The sequence below is a fragment of the Artemia sp. Qi Xiang Cuo genome, chromosome 12, assembly GCF_049724085.1.
Source record: "Artemia sp. Qi Xiang Cuo chromosome 12, ASM4972408v1, whole genome shotgun sequence".
Classification (NCBI taxonomy): Eukaryota; Metazoa; Arthropoda; class Branchiopoda; order Anostraca; family Artemiidae; genus Artemia; species Artemia sp. Qi Xiang Cuo.
This window is the reverse complement of record NC_142805.1, coordinates 31,547,618-31,574,081: the sequence shown is the minus strand read 5'-3', so window position 1 is coordinate 31,574,081 and position 26,464 is coordinate 31,547,618. Positions and strand designations below refer to the sequence as shown.

Here is a 26,464-nt window from a genome sequence, read left to right as displayed (position 1 = left end):
GCCCTTGGCAATGTAGGTAATGGAAATGAAAAAATATATTTATTCTCAGGTTTGATAATAAGCGGAGATATATGAAATATTACTATTTGTTAAATTTTTGATTACAAGTTAAAAATTGGACCAATCGTTGAGCAAGTAACTCGGTTTTGTAAAATCCCTGGAGAATCAATTAAGGTGAACAGCAGAAAAGCTGTAATAAGTGGGAATAAGAAGAGGATTTTCAAACAAAGCGAACAATTTCTGATTAGATTTTGAGTTATGGTCTTGACTGGACTGAAGTAACTTAATAATGGATTTATCATTGTTTGTTTTTTCGTTACCTTCATGATTAGACAGAAGTAGTACTAGACATGACAAGACTAGTTGCTTACTAGACTGGACAGGGGTAACTCTGTTGTATGAATGGTTTGATGATTTTAATTTTTCTTTTGATTTATTTCCCCATATTAAATTTTGGGAATTATGTTCTTCGTCGGTTTTTTCTTGCTGGTTCGTTAAGAAGTCGCTGTTGATTGAACAGACGAAATATCCTCGTGTATATTCCACTTGCCTTACCCCTTTTTTTATTTTTCTTTCGACTATTCCAATGTTATTGCCTTAGTGAGTTTTGTGGTGTTCTCGTGGCACAAATTGCAGTGAAAACTTAAATATAAATTGGGAGCATCTTGCCAAACTTATAGTGGGTAACCAGGACAAGGCTCCCAAAACAAGTTACCCGAGTCGGATATAATGTCTCAACAACTTGGACAAGACAGTCCTGTCCAATACAGCCTTCTCTTGTAAATATATCTATTGCGTTTCAGTCTTGGTATTTTCCAAGATTGTTAACCAATAGAACACATTAGAACAGAAACTATCCACTCAAGGCCAACCCTGACAGTGAGTCTGAAAAATATTCTGCTTTGTTTAATATGCCTGAGCATCAACGACATGGCTAGCTTAGATCTGACAAAGAAGATCATTTGGAAGAACTTTTAGATTCTGTAACGAATAGTTTCTCTGGTAGATTAAGCCACTTGATACTTAAGGAAATAGTCTCTAAGAGATTGAAGGCTGAAAAGAAGTCGCACTTTTTTTGTCTTGCGTCTTCTGCGTAATGACATAGTCCGGACAGATCGATGACCGCTTATCTAGTGTACTAAATGTTTCAGATGGGGAACTCTCATGTCTATTTTTCCATTAAAAGGTTCAAGCAGACTTATTTCCTATCGATTCCATTCAGTAACAATGAAAGGCTCATTTAGAAAGAGACATTTAAAAAAGGGCCTTAGAGCGAAGATAATTCAGAGTTGTTAGAGTGTTTGATGGAGCAAGGAAACTGTTTGAAGTAATCTAAGGCAAATGGTCTTGAACCGTTTTATTCTAATGGGAAACTGTTTTTGAGGTGCATGAGAAGAATATAGGTGATAAAAATGAGATGAATACCGGCAATAAAGCTGGTGCAGAGATTAGAAGCTTGCTATTTAGGGTAAATATTCCACGTAGATTAAGTTGTGTTTACTACTACTACTACTACTAAAAACTCACCGCAGCATCAAGCTGCCTGAGGCCAACACAGCCACACACGCTCCTCCTCAAACCCCAATCTATTCAAAGCCTCCCTTTTTACACCTGTCCACAAAGTTTCCATTTCCTTTAAATCTTTCTTTATGACGTCCTCCCACCCCAGACGAGGACGACCTGCCTTCCGTTTAGCTCTAGACAGTTGGCCAAAAAGAATAATCTTCGGCAATCTGTCATCCTTCATCTGCAAAATATGCCCTAGCCACCTGATTCTTTCTTTCATTATAGCCCTAGATAGCGGTATCGAACCACATTGTTCGTGCATCCGATTACTTGACATACGGTCAGTCAGCCGTGCACCCATAACAGCCCTTATGCAATTTCTATGGAAAACATCTAATAATTCTTCAACCTCCTTCCGGAGCGCCCACACTTCAAGGCTATATTTGACCACTGTCATCACTGTAGCGTCTAATATTTTAATCTTAATTTTCAGACTTATCTTCCTATTCTTCCAAACTTTTTTTTTAACTGTGAAAATACACCCTGAGCCTTGGCTATTCTACTTTTAACATCTTCACTGCTCCCACCATTTTTACTAATAATACTACCAATATAAGTGAAGCTGTCCACCTGATCAATTTTTTCATTACCCAACGTCACCTTTTCATCTTCACTTATTCCCAGCCTCAGTGACTTAGTCTTCCTAACATTAATTTTCAAACCAATTCTAGCACCCTGAATTCGCAAAACATCCAAAACTTCATTCATTTTGCTCACACTTTCATCTAGGATGCTTAAATCATCAGCATAACCCAAGTCCATTAGACTTTTTCCTCTCCATTTGATTCCGTGGTCTCCCATTGCCTTTCCTGTGCTCCTTAAAACAAAGTCCATCAGAATAATCCATATAAAGGGGGATAGAACACAATCCTGCTTAACTCCTGATTTAATACAAAACCAGCTGCTAACCTCATTTTCTACCTTAACCGCAGTGGTGTTATTCTCGTACATAGCACTTATCACTTTAATGTATTTGTCTGGTATACCATACAAGGATAAAACCTTTACTAAAGCTCTTCTATCAACAGAATCGAACGCTTGCTCATAATCTATGAAACTGAAAACTCAGGCACTTCTCAATTATTAGCCTAAGAGTGAAAATTTGGTCAACACATCCTCTACCTTTTCTAAAACCGCACTGTTCTTCTCTTAAAACTTTGTCTACGGCATATCTCTCAGTCTAAAAAGTATCATATTACTAAGTAATTTACTACTTGCAGAGACCAGACTAATGCTTCGATAATTACCACACTCGCTTTTATCACCTTTCTTATAGAGTGGCTTAAATAAGGTTTTCCTAAAATCGTTAGGTACTTCCCCTTAAGTTGTACTTCCCCTTAAGTCCCCTTAAGTTGTGTTTAATCTAATTCTATGTGACTTTTGGATTTGAAAACTGCTATACGCCTGTCTATTGAGGGATTCTAAGCTTCCTAAATTGTGAACAAGATCAATGTCATACAGATATGTTGCAAACCCTTTCAACTCCGCAAAACAGAACTTGGACCACCCGTCACACGTTGGTGGATCTTTGCCTAATATGTCTGATGTGTCTGATGAGACGTTTGAAAGGTTAAAACAGGCCTATGGAGAGCCTTCTTTATCCCGAGCTCAATGTTTTCACTGGCATAAAGCACTTTTGGAGAGCAGAGAAAATGTTGAAGATGAACAACGTTCAGGAAGGCCTTCAACTTCGAGAATCGACGAAAACATCGAACGTGTGAAAACTCTTTTGAGACCAAACCGTCGTTTAACACTACAAATGTTGAGTGAATAGTTAAATTTGAAGAGATTTACTGGTGTTTTTTTTTTCTGTTGCTTTACAAAACCGTCCTTGAAAGGTTCAGAAAAGGGGTCATTCGCGCCAGACCAGATATTGCATAGAAATGGTTGCTCCATCATGACACCGCCCCATATCACGCTGCTATCTCCACACCAGAATTTTTACCTCAAAAGAGATTCCTGTGGTTCCTTATTCTCCTTATTCCTCTGACCTTAGTCCCAACAACTTCTTTATTTTTTCTAAATTGAAAAATCTTGTCAAACACTGTCATTTCGGAACTTCTGAAATCATCCAAAAGACTGCAACGGACATCCCGAAGACCATAACGGTTGATGGCTTCCAGTCCTTCCGCAAAGTGTAGGAGCGACGTCTCCACCGGTGCGTAGTTGCTCAAGGGGACTACTTTGAAGGGGATAACATTGATGCTTGAAAGAAATGAAACATTGTTAAGTAAAAAATCAGTCTCATTACTTCTCTGCCTCACCTCGTGTTGTCTTTCTTCCTCAAAGTAAAACTTCAGTTGATTTTGATTCTGCGTAACCAGCCAAGTTTAGAGAAAGCGTGAAGCCAGTATAGTCAGTTCTCTTAACCTCCTGGGACCTGATGTCCAACCGGTTGTATATTCGTTTACGAATTTTTATCGTTCAACCTACTGCAAATCCGGACTTAAAGATTGTCTCCTTTTCTGCAAGAGGCGTTTGCTGCCATCTGTGATTTTTTTTTCAGTCCAGTAACAGTAATGGAGGCCGAACCAGGATCAAGTCAAATAAAGAAAATTAACTTATGAAAAAGTTCAAAAGGTAAGAAATTAGATAAAAAATATAAAGAGATAGGCTAGAGACAATATAAAAAAATCAGACAATATACTCTAAGACCAAAGTATTGTCAGGTTTGATTTTCAATGCATTTACTGTAATTGCTGCTATCTAACAGAAGGACTTTCAGTCTTTTACAATGGGTTGTACATTCGGTCTTATCTTAGAAGTCCAACAGGTTGGAAGATTGTATTTTTGGAGCTCAGTTTTTTTCTGGTTAGGCCTAACATTTTTTTTATTCAGTGAGGCTATTTAAATGGAGTTGACGTATGTCTAAAGTTTCCTACTGTGAGGTATAAAGTGCCAACAGTTCCTTTCTTTTGCAGTGTCCTTGAAAAAAGCCTTGTCCTTGGTTGAAAACATCGATATCAGCGACATGGAAGATAGCGGAGACGAAACCAACCCTGAGTGGTGTTTAACCGGCAACACATGTGCAACAGATGAAGACTAAGTGTCCTCTGATAGTGAAGAAGAATCTCAAGGCTTTCTAGATCGGGCTAAACTCAATGACTTCTCAGTCCTATTTGACGAAAAAAAGGACGATATCCCACTAGCGCATTATATTCCAGCATTCAAAACTGATTCCGTACCAGCCAGTCGCTCAGGAAAAATTCGCCGCCCCAACAAAATGTGGACCAGTTCAGATACCTTGAACGAGCATCATTCATACCTTCCCTTGTACTCAGATCAAGTCAACGGGAAAGCTGGAAGCCACATGAATACTTTTTGAAGTACTTCCCTGACTCATTTTTTAAGACAATGGCTTTCGCAATGAATTGCCATTGCCAGAAGGCCACAAACAAATCTTTGCTCGCTAGTGTCTCCGAACTGGAGGTATTCTTTGGCATTTCAATCGTCATGAGTAATCTGAAGTTTCCTCGTCTTCAAATGTTTTGGAGCAAGAAAGTTTGAGTCCCTATCATCTGCGAGAAAATGCCTCGAGACCGGTTTTGCAAAGCTTAGACAGAATGTGAAGTTCCTTTTGTATGACGAGGTTGACGAGGACACCAAAAGAAATGATCGTTTTTGGAAAGTGCATCTCTTGCTGAATTTGGTGCGAGTTGAGTGTCTAAAGCTTGAGCGAGAACAATCCGTTTGTATTGACGAGCAAATGATTCCCTTGGCTGGGCGATGCAGCCTGAAGCAGTACGTACCAAATAAACCAAATCCTCTTGGCATGAAGAAGCTTGTTTTAGCAGGCTCATCAGGTCTGGTGTATGATTTCGTAATCTATCAAGGAAAGACAATCTTTGTGCCAGAACTACAAGCTAAAGGTCTGGGTAGTGCCGCTTTACTACACCTATGCCAAGATCTAAGTGAAGGTTCATATCTTTTCTTTGATAGGTACTTCACTAGCATGTCTTTGCTCGAAAAATTATCAGAAAAGTGCATAAATGTAACTGGCACTCTCATGAAAAATCGACTTGAAGGTCTACCAGTGAAGACCAATCGTGGACTAAAGAGAACTGGACGTTGGACGTCCCTTAAGTTCACGCAAGAAGATCGAGTTGTAGCCGTTAGGCAGTGGTAAGACAACAAGCCCACTTTTCTAGCTTCAAGCTGCTATGCCAAGGAACCCAAGCTACCTGTGTCAAGATATAACAAGTCTGAAAGAAAATATGTAGATATTCCCAGTCCTTTTGTGGTAAGACAGAACAACAAGTACATGAGCGGAGTCAATCTCTGTGACCGCATGGTGAGCTATTACAGATTCAGCAGTAGGACAAAGAAGTGGCCAGTTTGAGTTCTTCATCATTTCATTGATTTGGCTCTTTCAAATGCCTGGCTACTCTAAAGGCAGGATTCAATCAACGGGAACACACCCTACGATCAGCTGATCCACTTCAGATTTCAGGTAGCTGAATATGTAGTTGAAGATCTTCGGCGATCAACCGAGGGTAACTTCAGCGAATGTGAAGACGATAATGATGAAGATAAACTGGAGCAGTCGACTAAAAGAAGAAAAAGATGCCCTTTGCCATCCGGACCGTAGAAGAAATCGAATGCAAAGCATCTATATCGCTACGACGCGACGCTGAAGAATTCGGCTCGATGCCGGATGCAAAATGCGAACGAAAGTGTTTTGCGAAGCGTGTCAGGTCTATCTCTGCTTTCAGGTTGGCAAGCAAGTTGGAGAATGCTTTTCAGATTTCCATAAATGATAAAGGATGTTTTTGTTTGTTATTGATCGTATGTTTTCTCATGGCATTTTGTAACTTGTGTTTGAAAATTACATGAAGTTGAGTCCCAATATCCAACGGGTTGTACATCACCCCCGGACCCTCAGAACGTTAAAAAAAATAAAATTTTCATTCCATCGTCTTGTGCTATTTTTTTATCCGTAAATTCCAAATTTCATATTCGCCCCTACTCAGGAACATACCCAGGACTCAGTAGGTTAAGTCCAACTTACCTAGATGTTTCACCAGTTTACATATATATATATATATATATATATATATATATATATATATATATATATATATATATATATATATATATATAGAATAAAACTATTACACGAGATCATCATGATAGAAAATTGTTTTGTTTAAAATTCACGTTTTAATAAAACTAATGCTTATCATATTTGTAAGTAATGTATGCAAGAGTTTTTCTTAAATTGGTGAAGGGAATTGTTATCCTTTAAGTGTCGATTCTTAAGAGTATCTCTGCTCTGGTGTTTAGAATTTCTTAATTTTTCAGGTTTACGTAAAGTATACCCATACTATTTCACGTTCACTACCTTTACCAAAGGACGGTGGGTGAATGAAAAGATACTTGATGTTTTTGCAAAGGAATTTCGTGCACACCCACCTGAAGTTTACGTAAGTAAAATAATCCATATCTTTAACATTTTAGTCCTTGTCTTTTACAGGTTCGCTTAGGCTTCTATGTCCGTAAGGAGGGTAGAAGTAGGATTTTACCCGGTGTAGGTTATTTCTGTCAAATGATTAATGGGAAAGTTCTACTTTTAACCTAAGTAAAATTTCTCACTTCCTTAATTTCTAATATTTATTATTAGAAAATTTCAGAAAATTTTCAGAAGGTTAGAAAATTTTATCCTCCCTGTTGCAATTTTTCTTCGGCTTGCAGCAAATTTAAGCATTCTTTCGATCGATAATTTTGGTAGCAGTTGGTCTGTTGCTATTGATTTTTTATTCAAAAACCAAATCTGTCAAGTTATTTTTTAAGTCAATCTGACAAAATCCCTCATAAAATGTACTTTTATAACACTTGCAATGCCAAAATAGGTACAATTTTTCCAATTGATTATTGGTATGTTTCAATCAAAACCATTTATTCATCTTCTTTTAAAAATTACTCTTTTACTTGTTTAACAAGTTAATAGAGTAACCAAATCCCTTTTATCGTCTTCTATCATGGTACTTTCAACATTAAATCAAGGACGAAGGGGAAATCGCTTTTAGTCGCAAAAGGTAGTTCCCCAGAAAAGTGGAGATTAACGCTAATGCATCTGCATAATAATCATTAATCTCGCTGATTTTGATTGGATTCATTTGGAATGGAATGACAGTTCTCTGAATTTAAGACTTTAAAGCTGTTGAGTGCGAGAAGAGCTTCCAGAATGTAAAATTAATTCAAATTAAATTTTTTATGACTCAAGACCCCCCGCCCCCTGACGATTCATCTATTTTCCGTGGTCTTTGTGGAGCAGCCAGCTTGAAAAAAATGAAAATGAAAAAACTGTGACTTGAAGTTGGAAGATTATGGTTCCCCCACATCGAACAATCGTTGATAGAAAACGGCTTAAATTTATGACCACAGTATTTCTTAGAGGACGCCCTTCAGTCTAATCCAAGAGTGAATTCCTCTGTATCCTTCCTATATTCACATATATGGTTATTAAAGAAATTAGCCAAGACTTGCTCAAATCAAGCAGTTTCTAGAAAGACGCTCATGAGGGCAAACAAGATATATTATATATTATAATTATAAAGATATATTAAGTTAAATATCTATTCTAATTTAATTTTATATATATTCTATTTATCTCTATAATTACCTTATATAATATGAAGATCATTATTTAATTTGTAGGTTATCTCAATTGATAATTAAGAATTAAAGAAGAAATTTTATTCCTTCACAAGCTATTTTTATTAGACGGGTAACATCCCTTATTCTAAAATCCTCCATCTTTTTTATATCCATCTTCAGACCTAGTTTTGTCCTGTGCACCTTGTTTGACCTATCCTACATAAAGTCTATCTTTTTAGCTGAAATCTTATTGGACTGTTTGAAGTGTTATCTGTTCTTTATCTTCTCACGGCCGATGGCAAAAATTTATGGTATTCTATAAAGATCTGTTGGCAGATTCCGGCTCATTCCGATTTTCGTGTTGTGAAGCTTTTCTATTAGAAACAGGTGGTTAGATTGTAAGAGTTGAATAAACAATGTGAAGTAGGTTTGATCATGCTAGGCTTCTTTTTCGATTTAGTTTTAGGAAGATACTGTATTGGAAATAAAACAATGAGTGTCACAGATACTGCCTTGGAAGTAAATAGGGGTACTTAGTTAGGTATTAAATATGAGAACCAGGTGAAAGTCATTGCAGCCATTACTTGCCAAAATGTTTCTCTTGGAAGGTGGGAAGCGGGGCGAATCTTACGACTAGCTGGCCTTTTTACGAATTTTCTCACCTATAATGAATATAGTGTCTGATTGCTTTCGGGCTGTAGAACTGTTTGAATTTATCGGGTGAGACATATCGGTAGATGTCATGTCAAATTTTTTATCTTCGGTTTTTAATCTTGATCAACTTATTGATATTATTTATTTAGTTTTAGAATCGATTTAGTTATAGAATTATTTGAAAAAAACTACGTTTTCTAAAGAGTTAAAGAGGCTGAGTTACAAGGTCGAACCTTAAAACGTACAGGGATTAGGAGGCACAGTTGGGGGGGTTCCCCCCCCCCAAACGCCCCGCTTTCGCAGCCCTTAAATAAAACAAAAACAAAGTTTTTTGAACTAAAAGTAAGGAGCGACATTAAATCTTAAAACGAACAGAAATTATTCCGTATATGAAAGAGGCTGTGCCCTCCTCAACGCCTCGCTCTTTACGCTAAAGCTTGACTCTGTCTCACAACTTCGTTTTTTAAAACAATAAAAAACTTTAGCGTAAAGAGCGAGGCGTTGAGGAGGGCACAGCCTCTTTCATATACGGAATAATTTCTGTTCGTTTTAAGATTTAATGTCGCTCCTTACTTTCAGTTTAAAAAACTTTTTTTATTTAAAGGCTGCGAAAGCGGGGGTTTGGGGGCGGCAGCCCCCAACTGTGCCTCCTAATCCCTGTACGTTTTAAGGTTCGACCTTGTAACTCAGCCTCTTTAACTCTTTAGAAAACGTAGTTTTTTTCAAATAATTTCTGCACGTTTTTGTACAGTTTATTACTTATTATTGCTTGACTAACTGTTAGCTGTTCGTGTCAGGAGTTAAAGTTGGGGGGGTGCCGCCCCCCAAATCCCCCGCTCTTGAACATTCTTGTGTTAAGGCTTTTAATTCCTGAATACTCAAATCACGTCGTACAGGGTGCCTCCTAATCCCTGTACGTTTTAAGGTTCGAACTTGTGACTCAGCCTCTTTAACAGCCCCCCAACTGTGCCTCCTAATCCCTGTACGTTTTAAGGGTCGACCTTGTAACTCAGCCTCTTTAACTCTTTAGAAAACGTAATTTTTTTCAAATAATTTAAAAAAGAAACTGAGTTTCTTTTTTAAAGTTTAAATTCAGTATATAAAAAATTTGCTCTGACGGTGAATCGAACCCGGGTTTTCAGCCTGACAGTCTGAAGTATCAGCTGTTGGACTAATGACACACAATTGTAATTGTTTTTTAGTAAATGGAATCTATTTTCGCAAAGCAAATTCCCACAAAACTTGATATTTGGTTTTTGGAAAACAGGGAAGGAGTGATCGGATTGAGCTGAAATTTCGAGGATAAGCTCCCAGGCCCCAGGAACGCTTATCCTCTAAATTTCAGCCCGATCAGACAACGTTAAAGGGGGGTTGTGGTGGGAAAAATTAACATGGGCTATTAAAGGAAAACAAGGTTTTTCGTAAATATAAGTTCGGAGGATATTTTTTTCGGTCTGAAAATATCAACCGGACATAACAGATCAAATTCTGCTTTGAATGAGTTCTGATTCACCCGGATCAGTTGCCAACTTTGTCATGTAGGCGTGGATAACAAAAAAAAAAGAAACATGAACGTTAAGTTGCTAGATTTGGTTTTTGGAAGACAGGAAAGAAGTAATCGGATTGAGCTGAAATTGTGAAGACAAGCTCTCAGGCCCTAGTAAAGCTTAAATTCTAAATTTCAGCCCAATCGGACAACGTCAAAGGGGGGCTGTGGTGGGAGGGTCGAAACTTCAGGCCCAGTTTACCCCATGAAGACAAAGTCGGAGGAGGATGAAATTTTGCACGTTTCTTAGTTTGAGCTTGGGCTACAAAATGCGATCACCGCCATCTCTTTGCGGCCTCTAGGACCTGAAATCGCTTAACATTGTGGTGGGTCGCCTCTTTATAGAGGCACAAGTGTGCCTCCTTGATAAAGTCTGGGGGGGGGGTGAAATTTTGCACGTTTCTTAGTTTAAGCTTGGGCTACAAAATGCGATTACCTCTGTCTCTCTGCGACCGCTAGGACCGGAAATCGCTTGCGGGCTCTTATAGGAAAACGAGCCCGCGTTTTCGCGGGCTAGCCCGCTTATAGCGGGTTCTTATAGGAAAGCGAGGTTTTTCGTAAATGTAAATTCGAGGGATAATTTTTTCGGTCTGAAAATATCAAAAGGCCCTAACAGGTCGAATTCTGCTTCGAATGAGTCCTCATTTTGAATTTTTAATTGTGCACGAGCCGTTCCGAAGCCAAATTGATGAACTCTATTTTGAAAGTTTTCTTGAGATTTCCATACCAAATCACTTGATTTGTTTTCTCTTCTCATTCACCCGGATCAGTTGCCAACTGTGGCCTGTAGGCGTGGCTAAGAAAAAAAAAGAAATGATGAATTTTAAGTGGCTATATTTGGTTTTTTGAAAACAGGGTAGGAATGTGCGGATTGTGCTGAAATTTAGAGGATAAGCTCCCTGGCCCTAGGAAAGCTTACCCTCTAAATTTTAGCCCAATTGGACAACGTTAAAGGGGAGCTGTGGTGGGAGGGTCCAAACTTTCGGCCCAGTTTACCCCATGAAGATAAAGTCGGAGGAGGATGAAATTTTGCAAGTTTCTTAGTTTGAGCTTGGGCTACAAAATGCAATTGCCACCGTCTCTCTGCGACCTCTAGGACCTGAAATCGCTTAACATTGTGGTGGGTCGCCTCTTTATAGAGGCACAAGTGTGCCTCCTTGATCAGGAATTTGGTTCTAGAAATTGGAACTAGAATCGCAGTTCTTCAGGTCTCCTCTACCGACTATTTTTCCAAATTGTCTTACGCACTGGTAGGGACTTCTCCCCTCATCAACATGTGTCATGTGTCGAGAAGTATTGCAGCTCTCCATTGAGACTGTATAAAGGCTATAAACTATTTTTGAACTATCAATACTGCCCTGCTGTAGGAAGTTTTTGGATTTTTAATTGTGCAGGAAATTGTGTAATAGTGCAGGGAATAGTGTAGGAAACGATTTTGAATTTTTAATTGTGCACGAGCCGTTCCGAAGCCAAATTGATGAACTCTATTTTGAAAGTTTTCTTGAGATTTCCATACCAAATCACTTGATTTGTTTTCTCTTCTCATTCACCCGGATCAGTTGCCAACTGTGGCCTGTAGGCGTGGCTAAGAAAAAAAAAGAAATGATGAATTTTAAGTGGCTATATTTGGTTTTTTGAAAACAGGGAAGGAGTGATCGGATTGTGCTGAAATTTCGAGGATAAGCTCCCGGGCCCTAGGAAAGCACATCCCGGGCCATTGTGGTGATCGATTACTAAAATACATTCTATTGTTTTATTTTTAGAAGTCAGGTGACTAACTTTATACAAAAAAATTGACCCTGTAATTTTGTTTAATTCAAATTCACCCTGCTCAAACCTGAAAAAGCACAAGAAACGCCACAAAGTAATCGATATTATTTGTAACAGTAATAATAAGTTATTTACCGCCACTCAGAAACGCAAGAAACACGAATCGAGTGCAGAAAGAGCAAAAAAGGGACTGGAAGATTAGCACAGCATCAAACATTTCTTCACCGTAATAATATCTTTGCTCAGACATTGACATACATTTGTAAAAACTTCGTCAATTTCTCAATTTGCCTTTTTAATCTACCAGACTCTCTGCGATTGGCAGGACTTTCATTGGGTTACGCATACTAAATAAAGTCAGTTGAGAATTATCCGTTTTCTACATTGTTTTAGTTTTGTGGAGTTAACAGTACCAGTATTGCCTATGAGCCTTCTGTGTCATGTCTAGCTTTTGCGAGTAAGGTCATTCGATGCCTCGAGAATTGTATTGCCAGTCTCAGCGTCGGCTGACTGTCTCAAAGACAAAGGACCCACTTGCGAATTTTCCCAATGCACAGGGAACTCCCAAAGCAATTTTTGTACAAATTGATTTCGGATCTTAAACGTGTCAACAGTTCGAAAAGCCAACGAAAGGCTAGTTTAACACAAAAAAATCGATATAATCTGTTATTGATTGTTAGGAATATCGCTGGCTAATCAATGTATGTACAGCTTAAATTATACGTGTATGTCGATAATGCTTGTAATAACGGGCGGTAGCACAGCAAGAAACTCCCAAAATTGTAAATTAATCAAATGATGCTTTCTTTCAGCTGATTTTAATGTTTTCCAAGCAGGCATGCTAGAACATTTTTAGGGATTGCATTTTCCTGGACTTAAAAAGAAAATTCTGCTCCGTTTAATTGAAAAAAAAAATTCACACTTTCTAATGATGCAAGTTTCATTAAATCTAAAGATCTAAATCTCCGGTACAAAACGAAAAAAGTTCGAAGAATTTTCAATTATAAATAAACAACCATATTAAAATCTAAAACGAACAGAGATAAAGCTATTCAATAGTTCAAACTTAAAACAAACACAATTACTCTGTAGGAGTAAATGAAACTTAAAACAGGAAGAAATAAATAAAAAAAAATAATCGCAGCAACTATTGAGAACAACCTAGAACAATCGAAGAACGGAATTATGATGCAAAAAACCAATGGAGGAGAGTGATCAAACAGTTTGTAGTAACAAACTGTAAGTAAGGATCGATGCGGCTCAGCAGTAACCGAAACTCCAAAAAATCCCTTCCTTATTCCTGACCTCCCCCTCGTGGTCGCAGAAACTCCGGAGGATGCTCATTCGATCGAAAATTGAGAGTGCTAGTCCTTTTTTTGTTAGTCGAAAGTGATTGGAGACCAATCAACCCCTGTCCTAAATCTGTTTTTGATAGCTGGTCCTTTAGTCATTCCTTAGGGCATCTGATCGACATTTTGAAGAACCTATTTTGTATTTTCTCTGTGGCTGCTCAATTTTGCGTATGGGGGAGTTTTCTATGGCGGTAAATTATCCGGGGAGCGTTTTCTGCGGAGGGGGAATTTCCGGGGTTACGCCAGATCCCCTAAAAACCGGTAAACTAATGCTCAATCTGGGTTTTGTGTTCATTTTCAATTGATTTATGAGGGTCAAATAAACAAAAGAAAATTTACCGTGAGAGAAGGCACACGTCTAGGCAAAGTTGTGAAAAGAGAAAAGAGAGAGAGAAAAAAAAAGTAAAGATAGAGCTGGAAAATTACTTCTATTACTGACAAACATAAAAAATGTTTGTTCTTCTTTGTTTAACTTACTCATTTAGCTAGCTTATTTGATTATCTAAATGGGTTACTGATTTGATTATCTCAGCCTTATTTTAGTTATTAATTTGGCTGAAAGCATTAAAATTTTCGTGGAAAGCAATAAAAAATTTTTGGGAACATTCTATCAGATGCAACGTTTTAGCTTTTCCTTAGTAAAGAACCATATACCTCTAATGTTTTCACTTCCTATGGAAAGAGTGGCCTTAGGAACTTGGAAGGTGGCTCATTTGTTGGAAATCTAAAGTTTTAGTTTCCTAATTTAAGAATCGAAAGTGACTGGAGGGCAAACAACCCCCATTCCCTTGTCCTTTTTTGCTACCTGTCCAGGCTTAACCGCCTAAGATATCAAACCAGAATTTTGAGGTCATTATTTTGTTCAGAATAGTCGAGAGGTCAAGTTTATACTTGACTTGATCAGCCTAAAGAGTCCAGTCGAAGTACTGATCACTGTTAAAGCGATCTCTCAGTCTGTAAAATCTGATGCTTGCCCGGAAAAAAAATCATTACAGTTCATTCTTTTCTGCTCTTTTTTCCTTTGGAAAAAAAATATTTCGTCGTTTTTGGTCGTGTTTGACATTCATGTTAACGATTCCTTTCCTGAAGAAAACATATTACATTAAAAAAAAAAGAAATTTGGCAGGGTGTCTTGTAAATGACCCAAAAGCGATGGAGATAATTTATTTAGTACAAATATGTGTGTCGTTCTTAGAATATCGTTTCGATTTCAAATGTTATATCATTTTAGTACGAACACTGTACCGTTTTTAAAGGCAAGGGTGATTCGCTTTTTCAGTGCTCTAGCGCAGTTAGCCTACTAATATTTGGTATTGGCCCATTTAAAGGGATTTTATTAGAATTGAGATTTACCTAGCGCTAATTCGTGCCAATCAGATTTTTCTTATAATTTTCTGATTGGCTAAAAAATCCATGAAAAAATCTGATTGGCTCAAATCAGCGCTAGCCTAATCTCAAAGTTACTAAAGTCTCATTGTAGTCAGGGCGCCAAGCTTCGCTATCTCGCTTATTTCAAGAAGGGGGTACGACGGAATGGGTTTATTATGAAACATATAACAAAAGATAACCTAAAAAATGCTGATACCGAAAATAAAAAACGGCACTTTAAAACAAGGGGGAAGTTTATTACATTCGGATCTGAGTTTCAGATTTCCGGAAAAGTGCTATCTAGCGAGCAAAAGCTGCACATGCCGGTTTCAGACGTCACTTTCCAATGTCCTTTAGAAGAAAAAAGCAAGATTGGTGTTGTTTTGACTGTTATTGTTTTAGTATCAAGAGAACAGAAGAGGAGAAAGAAGTTCCTGGCGATAGTTTTTGGTTAATTTAGTGGAGATTGCATAGCATGTGATGTTATTTGTGAGTAAGGCCTTTTTTGTATGTCATCACTTGGTCTCATTATTGCAGGGATTTTTGCAAAAATATTAAGTCATGAACTTATTTCATATCTACCGGCACTGTTTGAAGTTACGCAAAGTGGAAGCACTGTCATAAGAACTGGCAGTAAGTGTGCTTTATTTGATTTTCTGAAAGACTTTATTACCATCGAAAAGTGACCAGCTGAAGTACCGAGTTTCCAAGAGGCAGCAGGTGTGGGAGTTGTTGATGATTTTATGTCCTTTATAAGAGGTCAACCTCTGGGGAGGGATAAAATTTTCGTAGACTTTGTTAAAAGGACTTTTACGAATCTCCTAGGGAAACTTCCCAAACAAACAACTCAGCTGCATGTTGTAGCAAACCGTTACGATGGACTATTTAAGGACATTGAGAGTTGTCAAATCATTTCTTTAAAAGACAGTAGTGGTTGCCATGAACGGCGTGCAAACAGGCCTGAAAAATCCTCAGCAAAATCGTAAAGCAAAGCTTATGGAATGCATGTTTGACTTTTGGATCGGTACTGACAGTAAAGTCCTTGCTTTTCTAGTGTACCTATCAGGAGGATATCAGGAGTCCTTGCTTTTATAGTGTACCTATTGCAGATAGAACTGGAGTAGTTCAGCTGCTTCCAGGTAAACAGATGGTAAACTTCGAAAGCTTTGCCAATGGACTGAGCAGCAGACATGAAGAAGCGTATACCCTTACAGACTGAACAGATTTTGCAACAAAGCGACCGAGTAGTTGAGCTTAAGAAAGATATTATGAAGCTGTGTTGTGAGATTTTGATCGCCTCATACAGAAAATTAGAGGAATTGTCGTGTTTGAATGACCTCCGCGTTCACTTGTTTCATCACCGGAAAACGCCTCCAATCGACGACTCCTTTGCCTTACATGGGAAAAGGAGCATTTACCAGTGGTCCATTATGCTGCAGGCCCTTATGCCTCACCCTTCGTGCGTTTCTCCGCTAGATTTTGGATGGCAGATGGAAGGCAGATGCATGGTACCTATTAAATCAACCCTTCCTGCTTGGCCATCCACTATTCAGAAAACTTTGCCATATTGCAAGTGTAAATCTTGTGGACAAAAATGTCCATGTGCAGATAGAGGTTGCGATCTTTTGTGCTCTTCATGTGGGAAGTGCTGCCAGGCCAAGACTGCTTCAGATGAGGAATAGTTTTGCTTGTCTTGAAATGAAAGGATGCTTGGAAAAAAACCCTAATGAATTGGGAGATGTGAGTAGATAATATCGGAGACCACACTGCCCTTCCATAACGATAAATAAAAGTTCAAATAGGGATCAAATCCTTTTCATAGACAGTGTTTCACAAACAGTTATAGAAATTCATCTATCTTCATTGGGAAGGATCTAACTTCATTCGGGCAACAAAGTAGGGTCTATGAGATCCCATGTACTTGCGGAAGCTCATATGTGGGACGTACTAACCTGAATTTGGAAATGAGATTATTACAGCATAAAGATTTTATTTCTTCGGCTTTAAACCAAGATTCTAAGTCTGAAGATTTTACTTCAGTCCTTCATTTTCAGTTTTCCAGACCATTTTATTTTGTTCGATAATGTCTCTCTGATTTCTAGGGACCGGGTTTTAAAGCAAAATTTTCGTGAAACCCTTGAAATAAAGAAAATCATATTCAAGAATATAGCGTTAAACACAGGTGAATTTGGGCTGAACTCTATGTATGATAATTTATTAAAATCTGATAGAGTAACGTTCAGTTCATCCAATGTAGTTGACCTCTGTCCAAGTGTTATATCATTGAACTCTAATGAACCAAATCCAAGAAGGTCAAAGAGGCTAGCTTCCGCCTTTGTTTTGAAAAGAATTAGAGAATTAAACAATATGTAGTTTTACTTGATTTCGTATATAAACTTTTGTTTTAAATTGTTTTGGTTTAGTTTTACTACTGATGACGGTCACTGCATACGTGACCAAAATATCTGGTATTTTTGTGAATTTCTATCACTGTTTGCGAAACACTGTCTATTAAAAGGATTTGATTCCTATTTAAACTTTTATTTATCGGAATATGAGCATTGAATAAATAGTGTTAATTCTGACTTTGTTTAGTTTCTTTTTCTGCACCATTGCTGCCATTTTTTTCTAACTAATCGTGTTAGTTTGTTATGAAGACATTCTATGGCCTCTAGGCATTTTTATCTCGTATTTGAGCGGAAAACTGCACCTTGGAAGATGCATTTTCCTGCATGAAACACCAAAATATAATAAAATGTCAAGTTTCGGAGTGTTCCACCCCTCGCAAGCGAGTGCCGTTGATATTTTTCAAATCAGCATGGTCGATTTAGGAGGGTAGGCTAATTCTCGTACGGGCCCCATTCCGTCGTGGTATGTTTCACATTTTCAATACCTGGCACCCGGACTATTGGGAATGAGCCTGAAGTTGGGCAAAAAGGATTTCTTATATCTGTCTACTTTGTTTCCAGATACACGGTAGAAAGTCCCCAAGGTATTACGTCTCGGTGTCTGCAGTATTTTCTTCTGCTTTCATCTGCTCTTCTTTTTTTTCATTCCTGTGAATTATTATTCAAGCGCATTATAGCCAAGTTTATCCCGCTTTGAAGTTAAAGCTCCATGCCAAGGTGTTTGGCACCACGGATTCTAGTGTTTGTAGTGGATTCTAGTGGTGTTTGGCACCACGGAATCTTTATTTTGAAGTATTACCACTTCAAATTGCGCTTGTGCTTTTTCCATAAAATGTTCATTTTCCATTGAAATATGCCGCTGAGAAATACAGTATGTATCACATTACCTTGCGACTTATGACGTTGTTTTTGTATTCCCGTGCTTCATAACGCTACCTATATATCTCTGCCAGTAATCCAATCTGGTGTCAAGAGTGTCATATTGATGCTATTGAAACTTTCAAAAGATTTGTATTAATTTTTTTTTTTTTCCAATATGAGCGAATCACCAGATGGATAATGTTTATTCATAATGAAATGCACATGCAATAATACCCTATACTAAAACTTCAAAGGCTTCTGGGCTTGTAAAGTAGGCAAGTAATCGCAGAAAGATAAGTAAATGGGCAAGGTGTCATTGGCACCCTCTTGTGTGCATCCTTGATAGGTACCTTTTTTGACACCACCTGTACTGAATTCGTTTTGCTTCTGTGTGTCAGTAGCACTGAGCAACTGAACAACCAAATGCCATTAAACTCTGTCTAACTGTCAGTTTTATCATGATGGATCCGTCCTATACATCACGATGAAACTAACAATGTCAAATGGTCCGTTACAAACAATTGGAGAAATGTGCCACTCTTTAAGGTTTCATTGATGAAATTTTTGGTCTTATCACAATAAAATGCTCTTTGATGCCGCATTTTTTAATGTACCTCCTAACTTTTGGCACATCGAAAAATAACAAAGTTATTAAGCTTTTGGGTAAAAATTATCTCTTTGTGAGCATAGTTATTTTAAAAGCAACCATAATCACCGTTACAATATAGTATAAATTATATAGTGTCAAATAAATGTTTGGATACATTTAATAAATTTACATAAATATACAGTATCAAGATTTCATCAAAGCAGCCCAATGTGGGGAAACAACCTCTATTACTTGTTTTTCCCCCACTATATAGAGACCCCAAATGCCTTGAGTGAGCCTCTAAGGTTTTAAGAGAAAAGAGGAAGGAAACTTGTTTATGCGTCAATGGTTGAGAAGATTACCAGCCCCCCCCCCACACACACACACACTTTTGTCACAGTGGCTAAACTGATGTGCCTGATACAAAAGACGAATTTCAAGTTGCATTGCCTCTTTGAAATAAAGCACTCCCGACGCTAATCCGTAGAATAAAGAACAAAATTCTTTCATAAATAGCACAAAAAACGTAAAAAAACGAAAATATCCAAAGAACAAACCAAAAGAAGAAACATTGCTGCGGTTGAAATCAGTTGACCAATCATCTGATGGAAAACATGTCCATGATTTTCTCTTTTCTACTTACTAAAAAAAACAATGTATTAATATATTGAAATTGAACGCGTTTCTGCAGCGTTACCAGCAAACCTTGAATTTGGAGATACCCTTCCAAGGTTTTTTCCTAGAAAACCTTGTCCCCTCAGACAAATTAGCAGTTTTTTCATATAATCAGTCATTCAAGTTGATTATAAGCTTTTTAAAAATAATTCGGTGTTATTAATTTCAATCCAAGTTTTAATTTCAGTAATATTGATATTTTAGTACGAAAAAATGTTTAACTATGCTAACTATGCTTCAATAGTTAAACTGGTTAAACTTCTAAACATAGCTAAATTGATCTCTGCAAAACCATTTAGTATTTTAATGTCAAAATGTTTATTGTCCTTTTTTTATAGTACTTACTTTTGGGAATACCGTTATGGACGTAAAAAGCTAAGATCTAATCAAAGCATTTTGATGCTAAAATCCAAAAAAACGCATAAATAATGAAATTATTCCAATTTTTCTTCTGAACAGATCAAAATTTTAATGAATTAATCCAACTTATTACAAACAGGACAGCTATTCCTCGTTTAGAAATGATCTAAAATAACCTAAAAAGTAAGATTACGCCTGGATGGAGCGGTTACCATAATTAGAAGTGTCGTTTCAAAAGTTACCATGCCTTAAGGACGTTTTCTACGCTAAGGAGTTCAACTAAACACCCCTTTATCTTTATTGACAGACGATCTATAAATCGCTTAGCAATAATTTAAGAAATTTTTAAATGTACGCTAGAAACGCAACATTTTTCCCAGAATCTTGTATTTAAAATAGTATATCTGTCTTAAGTACGTAGTTTGATATTGGTTATAATTTCTTGAATTAGTATATCAATACTGTCGCTATCTACAGAATGATTTTTGAAGCTTTTTTTCAAAAAAGTTTGAACGCGCTCGAAAAGGGGTCTTGAACTTAGCCTTCCTAGGTTAGACTGAAACTAGAAAAATATGCTAGATTTTGAATCAGTTTTCTTAATTCCACCATCCACTTGCCAAATCAGTTAAATATATAAGAAAGGTACAGATAATCGGGTAATCGATAAACAAAATAAATTGCAAATTGAATTGCAAATAAATTACAAATAATATATCCTACCGAGAATCAATTTTTTTTTAGAAGCTTTAAGAATATGTTATTGAGTATTTGAGTATGAGGAATATTTCGATCTATTGAGCCTGGAGGCTGTTAGATTGGCTTAAAAAAATTGTTGATTGCTCAAATTTTTGTTTTTGGCATTTTGGAGTATTGATCCTTGTTATTTGACTTATAAGACCGAAACTCAATCAAGCCCTTTGATACACAAACACAAAGAAAAAAAAGAAAACTACAAAATTGACCCAATCACAAAGTCATGTCTCTTAGGAAGCTTTGATATTATATAATAATTTGGTTTTCTATTTTGGTTATATCAATATTCCTCCTTGCTTCTGCCATTGTAAAAATAAAGTACCTGCGTAATTATGATGCTCGTGCTGAAGAGGTATTCAAAATAGTTGCTTTGTCCATTTAATAGAAAATATAACAGTTTAAAGAGCATGATATCCTCATACTGAAACAGAATAACAATTAACTCCATATAGCTTTCCATTAACATTTCGTGCTAACATGTCATTTGTGAGCGGGAATTTTTCTTGCCATAATGATTGTCCTGGTCACAATTATAATACTTAGGGCTTTCCCCGGTAAAGGCGTATGTTGTGGCAACATGCTGCTGAGGCTGTTGATTACTGAACTTGTACGACGCTCTACTTTGTATAAATGATATTATGCACACTCTTTTATGGTAAGCTGTAAACCTGAGACAAAAAGCAAAGATTATACCCGGGAATAGGAAGGTACCTCCGAGGGGTGCTTGACCCTTTAAAATGACCTGAAATATTAAATAGTGCTATCTAACGAATTTCACGTGCAGCCCATTAAAGTTTGGTCCTTTTAGCTGCAGCTGAACCTAACTGAGCAAGAATATATGAAAGTTAGTGATCAAAAACAAAACAAAAAAAAACTACTATTATTGACTGAATGTTTTTTTATTCTGTAAATTGAATTAAGTGTCAAAATTTGTTTATTGGGAAATCGGTTATAATCATTATAATGTTTAATTATTTATAACCCAGGAATGAACATTAGTAATTGAATAGGAACAGTCCTGGTCAAGGGTAAAAATATATTAAAGTATTAAGTCAAAAATAACTCTTGGAAATGACAGGTCCTGGGCTAAGTCAACAATACGTCTATCCTTTTCTTCACTCACATCCATGGGCGTAGGGAGGGGGGCAGGGGGGCAGCTGCCCCCCTAGACAATATGCTGCCTAATGCTGCCTACGCCCATGCTCACATCCTAGAATGCACACAGGTCATTTGGGGGCTCATCAGTGCTGCTAATTAGGAATGCTAGTGAGTTGTACAACATAGGTGGTTTGTAAACAAAAAACTTGGCATATTCAGAGGTAACTGGCATATTTTTTCTTGTTCTATGATATGCTATGGCATCTTTGATTTCAGATTTGAGCTGCTTCATGAAGCTTGAATTTGATCAAATTGGTGAAAGACTTGAGAGCCAAGCCATGGCTAGTTAGAATAAAGCAAAGACAGATAGTTTGTAACAGGGATAGCTCTCATAACTTTTTCGGAATTGTATAAAATGATTCATTTCACTTGTTGATAGATAGTCTATCATCCATCCTAGGGCAGAACTAAGGTAGATAGGCATAGAATAAGGATTATTTAAATTGATAATTCCGTTGATTTTCGAATTTGATCAACTTGGTGGAAGACTTGAGGGCCAAGCCATGGCTAATTAGAATAAATCCAAGACAGATAGTCTTTGTGAGATGGAAAGCTGGCATAACTTTTTCAGAAGTGTATAAAAATGATTCATTTCACTTGTTGATAGAAAATCTACCATCATTCCTAGGGCAGAACTAAGGTAGATAGACACAGAGTAAGGATAATTCAAATTGTCTATCAGTTCTGTGAGACATTTGAAGGCAATTGGCGCAATATTTTTAATGTTATTATTAGATCATGGTCTAATCGTCCCTTTCAGAAAGGTCACATTTCGAAGCATAAGCAAGTCACACTTACATATTCCTGTGCAGGAGTACTTTCCAATGCACATGTTTTTATATTTACAGTGAACGACGATACAGCCTACAGAAATTGACCATTGTGACAATAATTTTGTCAGAGGAAATGAGGAATAACCCCAAAAGCGTCACTGAATGCCCATACAAAATTTAGGGGGTTTAAAACTATTGGTTCACTTTCTGTTGCCTGTAAAATGATTCCCTGCTGATATACACCTCTAAGGTGGTATTTAAAGCTGTTTCCAGTGGGCGGAAAGATTATATTCTGGGGCAGCTTTAACGAATATCTTCTTACCCACTGGATATATAAAGCTCGTCGTGTCAGTGTCACTAAGGCTATTCAGAAGTCCAATATTGTCAACAAAGTCCCTTGGAAGAGAAAAAGTCAGCTCATGCACTGGAACAATTTGGTCAGGAAATTGGAGGAATAGTTCGTTCTTTTTTTACCCTTCCGCAGCTAACAGCGTAGACGAGTGTTGCAAAAGTATCACCAGAATATCGGTGTCATTGGCCCAAACAATTAAAGAAAATCTTCCATTTGTAAAGCTGGAAGCAGGTGGACTGCAATACGAATGTCTGATCCTTCGTGTGTGATTCTAAGCTCAAGACTAAGAAGAGGTAAAGGTTCTATGTATTCTTCTCTGGACAATATCCCAACACGTCGACGATCAGGGAAACCTCCAGCTAATATTATGTTGAAGTTCCTACTTGTACTACCAAAATTGCTCCAAAACTCATAAATAAAGAGTTAGCTTTGGCAAAAGAACTTCCGAGAATTGATTGCCAGGAATCACTGAGTTTAATATTTTCCCTATATGTTGTACTGACCTCCAAACTCTGCAGTTGGCATAGATGTTCTGAGAGCTGATTAAAATCTTCTTGAAAATCTGATAATGTTTCATTCCTTGACGGAGTCATAGTCCCTAAGAGTGGCATAAAGTCCAGAATAAGTGAAAGCTTCGAATCGACATTCGAAACTGGCAAAGAGCAGGCTCTAGAATCTAGGTAAGACAACGCTTCTGTCAAGTTTATGAGATCAGACTTTTTTCCTGTTGTTAACCTGAATCCTTCGGATTGGGCTTCAAATAATGCCGGGGAATACTGGAGGAGTTCACGCTGAAGTATGTTTTTTAGCATGTCGGTTGCTGAACCTGTATTTATTTAACCAACTATCAGCAGAACATTTTTTAACTGTTTATAATTCTTCTGGGGTTGGCAAAAGTACATCACCTTTCAAGTATGTTTCAAGCAGTTTTCCATGGTTTGATCCTTGATCTTTAAGAAAGCACTAGAATTGCTTCTTAGATATTTATCTATTTTATCCAATCCTATTTTCTCTGCTGAGACAATCCGTTCTGCTAATTGCCTGTATCAGCAGTTTAAAAAACGATCATATTCACCAACGCTGGTTCATCATACCTAAAAGGATGCTCCATCATACCTAAATATATGCTCCGAGTTACACCTCTTAATCCACTTTTTTGCTTTGTTTCCAGATTTAGCGATGATTTTAGTGCATGGTCTGGTGCGACACTATTCATTGAGCAGCTTTTTTCAACCTTTATGTATTTTTCCCTATCAATCATAATTTTCATGAAGATACATCATATATATTCATAGCAATAAAAGTTGTTCAATTCTTTATTTCGGTTGTATTTCTGTAAGAACAATGATCAATCGTTTGACTAATTTGGAATTAGAAACATTAATGCTGAAAACAACGAGCCCTAATACAAGGCTAGTGAAATGGTCTCACTATTGCCCTAAATAAAAATATGTATATTATTAGTGTGCGGCTGCATCAAAAATTGTATTCATTAATACAAACATATATGGTTTCAAGTATGGTGGGCATCGGTATTTTTAAAGTGTCTTAAATACACTTGACCTATTTTGATCCTGAATTCTTCTAATACTTCAGTCATAGTACTTGAGTCCATGTTTATCACAAAACAAAGCGGAGTTGGAATCTTAGAATAAAGCTTCATATTGTTTTTAAAAATTACAAATATATCCATAATTGCTGATTGAAGGTTGGTTCTCACCCCAGACAGTTCATTTTATGAATATTCAATTACCTCATAATCTACTACTGAATAACTATACGCGACTTCGTGTAAAAGAAGAGCCCAGAAGCAGACCTCCTGCAAGGTAATATGCACACGTGATTATGGAAAATAAACGCAAGAAGAAGAAAAATCACGAAAGGACAAAAGTCCAGAAAGGGGATTTCCCTTGTAAACTAATTGTAATTCAGTACTACCTAGTTTGTATCTCCCTTTTTAAAGCTAAGAACGGACATCTCGTGGTAATATTGAATCCTATACTCAAATAGCGTTTTTTTAACAAAACTGTGCTGAAAAAAAAAGAAAGAAAAAAAAGTTCTGTCTCCAACTCTTCCTTCCTAATGAAGTTAATGAATGTCATTCAAGCGTCAAAGAAAAGAAAATGAGATTTTATCTGCTGGAGTGGTAAGGACCATCAATTGTCACGTACTAGCTTAAAGATGAAATTTTCTGTGGGAAGCGTTGCAGCTGAAATCTTAAAAACGTGAGTTTTGGCAAACGAGGCCATTCTCACCAAAATGTTGGCATGCTTCAATGTTGAATAGGAATTTAATACTAACCTAAATACCTGGCGTGCAGTGCTTTGAGCTTAGTAACTGCAGCGAATGTTCAATTTGTAACACTGCTGTGGGATTTGGTTGGGATTATGAATACAATATATTTATGTAAATAAAATAAACATATATCAAAATTACTCACGAAACTTCTAGATTACTCAGGAAAAGATCTGACTTGGCTATTTAAAAATAGCTGCTAATCAAGGCAAATACAATCGGGTGACTATGCAAAATTTTCCACCTTTCTATGATCATGATGTGTCGTTCCGATCGATTAACTTAGCGAGTTAAAGTATCGCGGTGTAAACATTTCAAGTGATATTATTTTTGGTATTTGAATTTTAAATCGAGAACCTGTCAATAGGCATTAAAACTAAACTTATAACGCTTCATGATAAACTTTCAGCTAATGCCACTTGAAAACTAGGAGGTATTTATGTATTATAGCGACCACACTGTTGTTCTTGATCTGTTGCAAAACCGGTTTTTCTATGTGCATTTGGAGACAATTCAATAAAAAAACAAGTTTTTTTTAACTGAAAGTAAGGAGCGACATAAATTATTCCGTATATGAAAAAGGCTGTCCCCTCCTCAACGCCTCGCTCTTTACGCTAAAGTTTTTTTTTTATTGTTTTAAGAAACAGAGTTTATGAGAAAGTAACTTTTGATGGGTAAGACTAAACTGGGTATGATGGTAGGATGAAACTTATGATGGGTAAGATGAAACTTATATATTTGAAATCAGCATAAAAATCTGATTCTTTTGATGTATCTATTGGTATCAAAATTACGTTTTTTAGAGTTTCGGTTAGTATTGAGCCCGGTCGCTCCTTACTTACAGTTCGTTACCACGAACTGTTTAATTAGTTTAGCCTGAGCGAGACAAACTACTATGCAATCATGTTTTAGTTAAATATTTAATATATAGAGTTGGTTAGGCTAAGGATTTAATATAATACGGTCTGGGCGACTTGCTTTCCATATTTCTCTGTTGTATTTCCCTAATTTTGTTACTAGAGTATTATATTTACATCATATTTTGGTATACTTCACTTCTTGAGTGTGGTCACTATAATACATAAGTACCAACTAGGGGCATACAACCAGCTGATTTAAGTCTCTGCTCGCTCAAGTTGTTAGTTTATGCTTATAATGTTATTGATTGCTTTATATGTTTTTTTTACTCCAGTGATTTACTAGTGTTTGTATAATGTGTCATTAAACAATGATTGTTATTATTAGGTCCCTCTCGCGTTGAGACATGCGAGTAGTAACCAAGGTACTACTTCTGAGCCTTGTATACGCCGTTTCAAAGAGATTCCTTTCTGTGCTATTCTGGACCTTGTATACACCTTTTCAAAGAGAGTGAGTATCCTCTCACATG

General features: G+C 37.0%; 1 protein-coding gene across 6 annotated transcripts in view; it reads left to right on the top strand.

The window, feature by feature from the left end:
• The window catches only part of LOC148946013 (pseudouridylate synthase RPUSD2-like), a 323,761-nt gene that overhangs the window by 120,208 nt on the left and 177,089 nt on the right, over positions 1–26,464 (top strand). For all 6 annotated transcript variants that reach the window (XM_089097950.1, XM_089097954.1, XM_089097952.1 and 3 more), the window contains exon 5: positions 6,868–6,989. In XM_089097950.1, the coding sequence (XP_088954076.1) occupies positions 6,868–6,989 (122 nt within the window). The remainder of the gene's footprint in view (positions 1–6,867; positions 6,990–26,464) is intronic.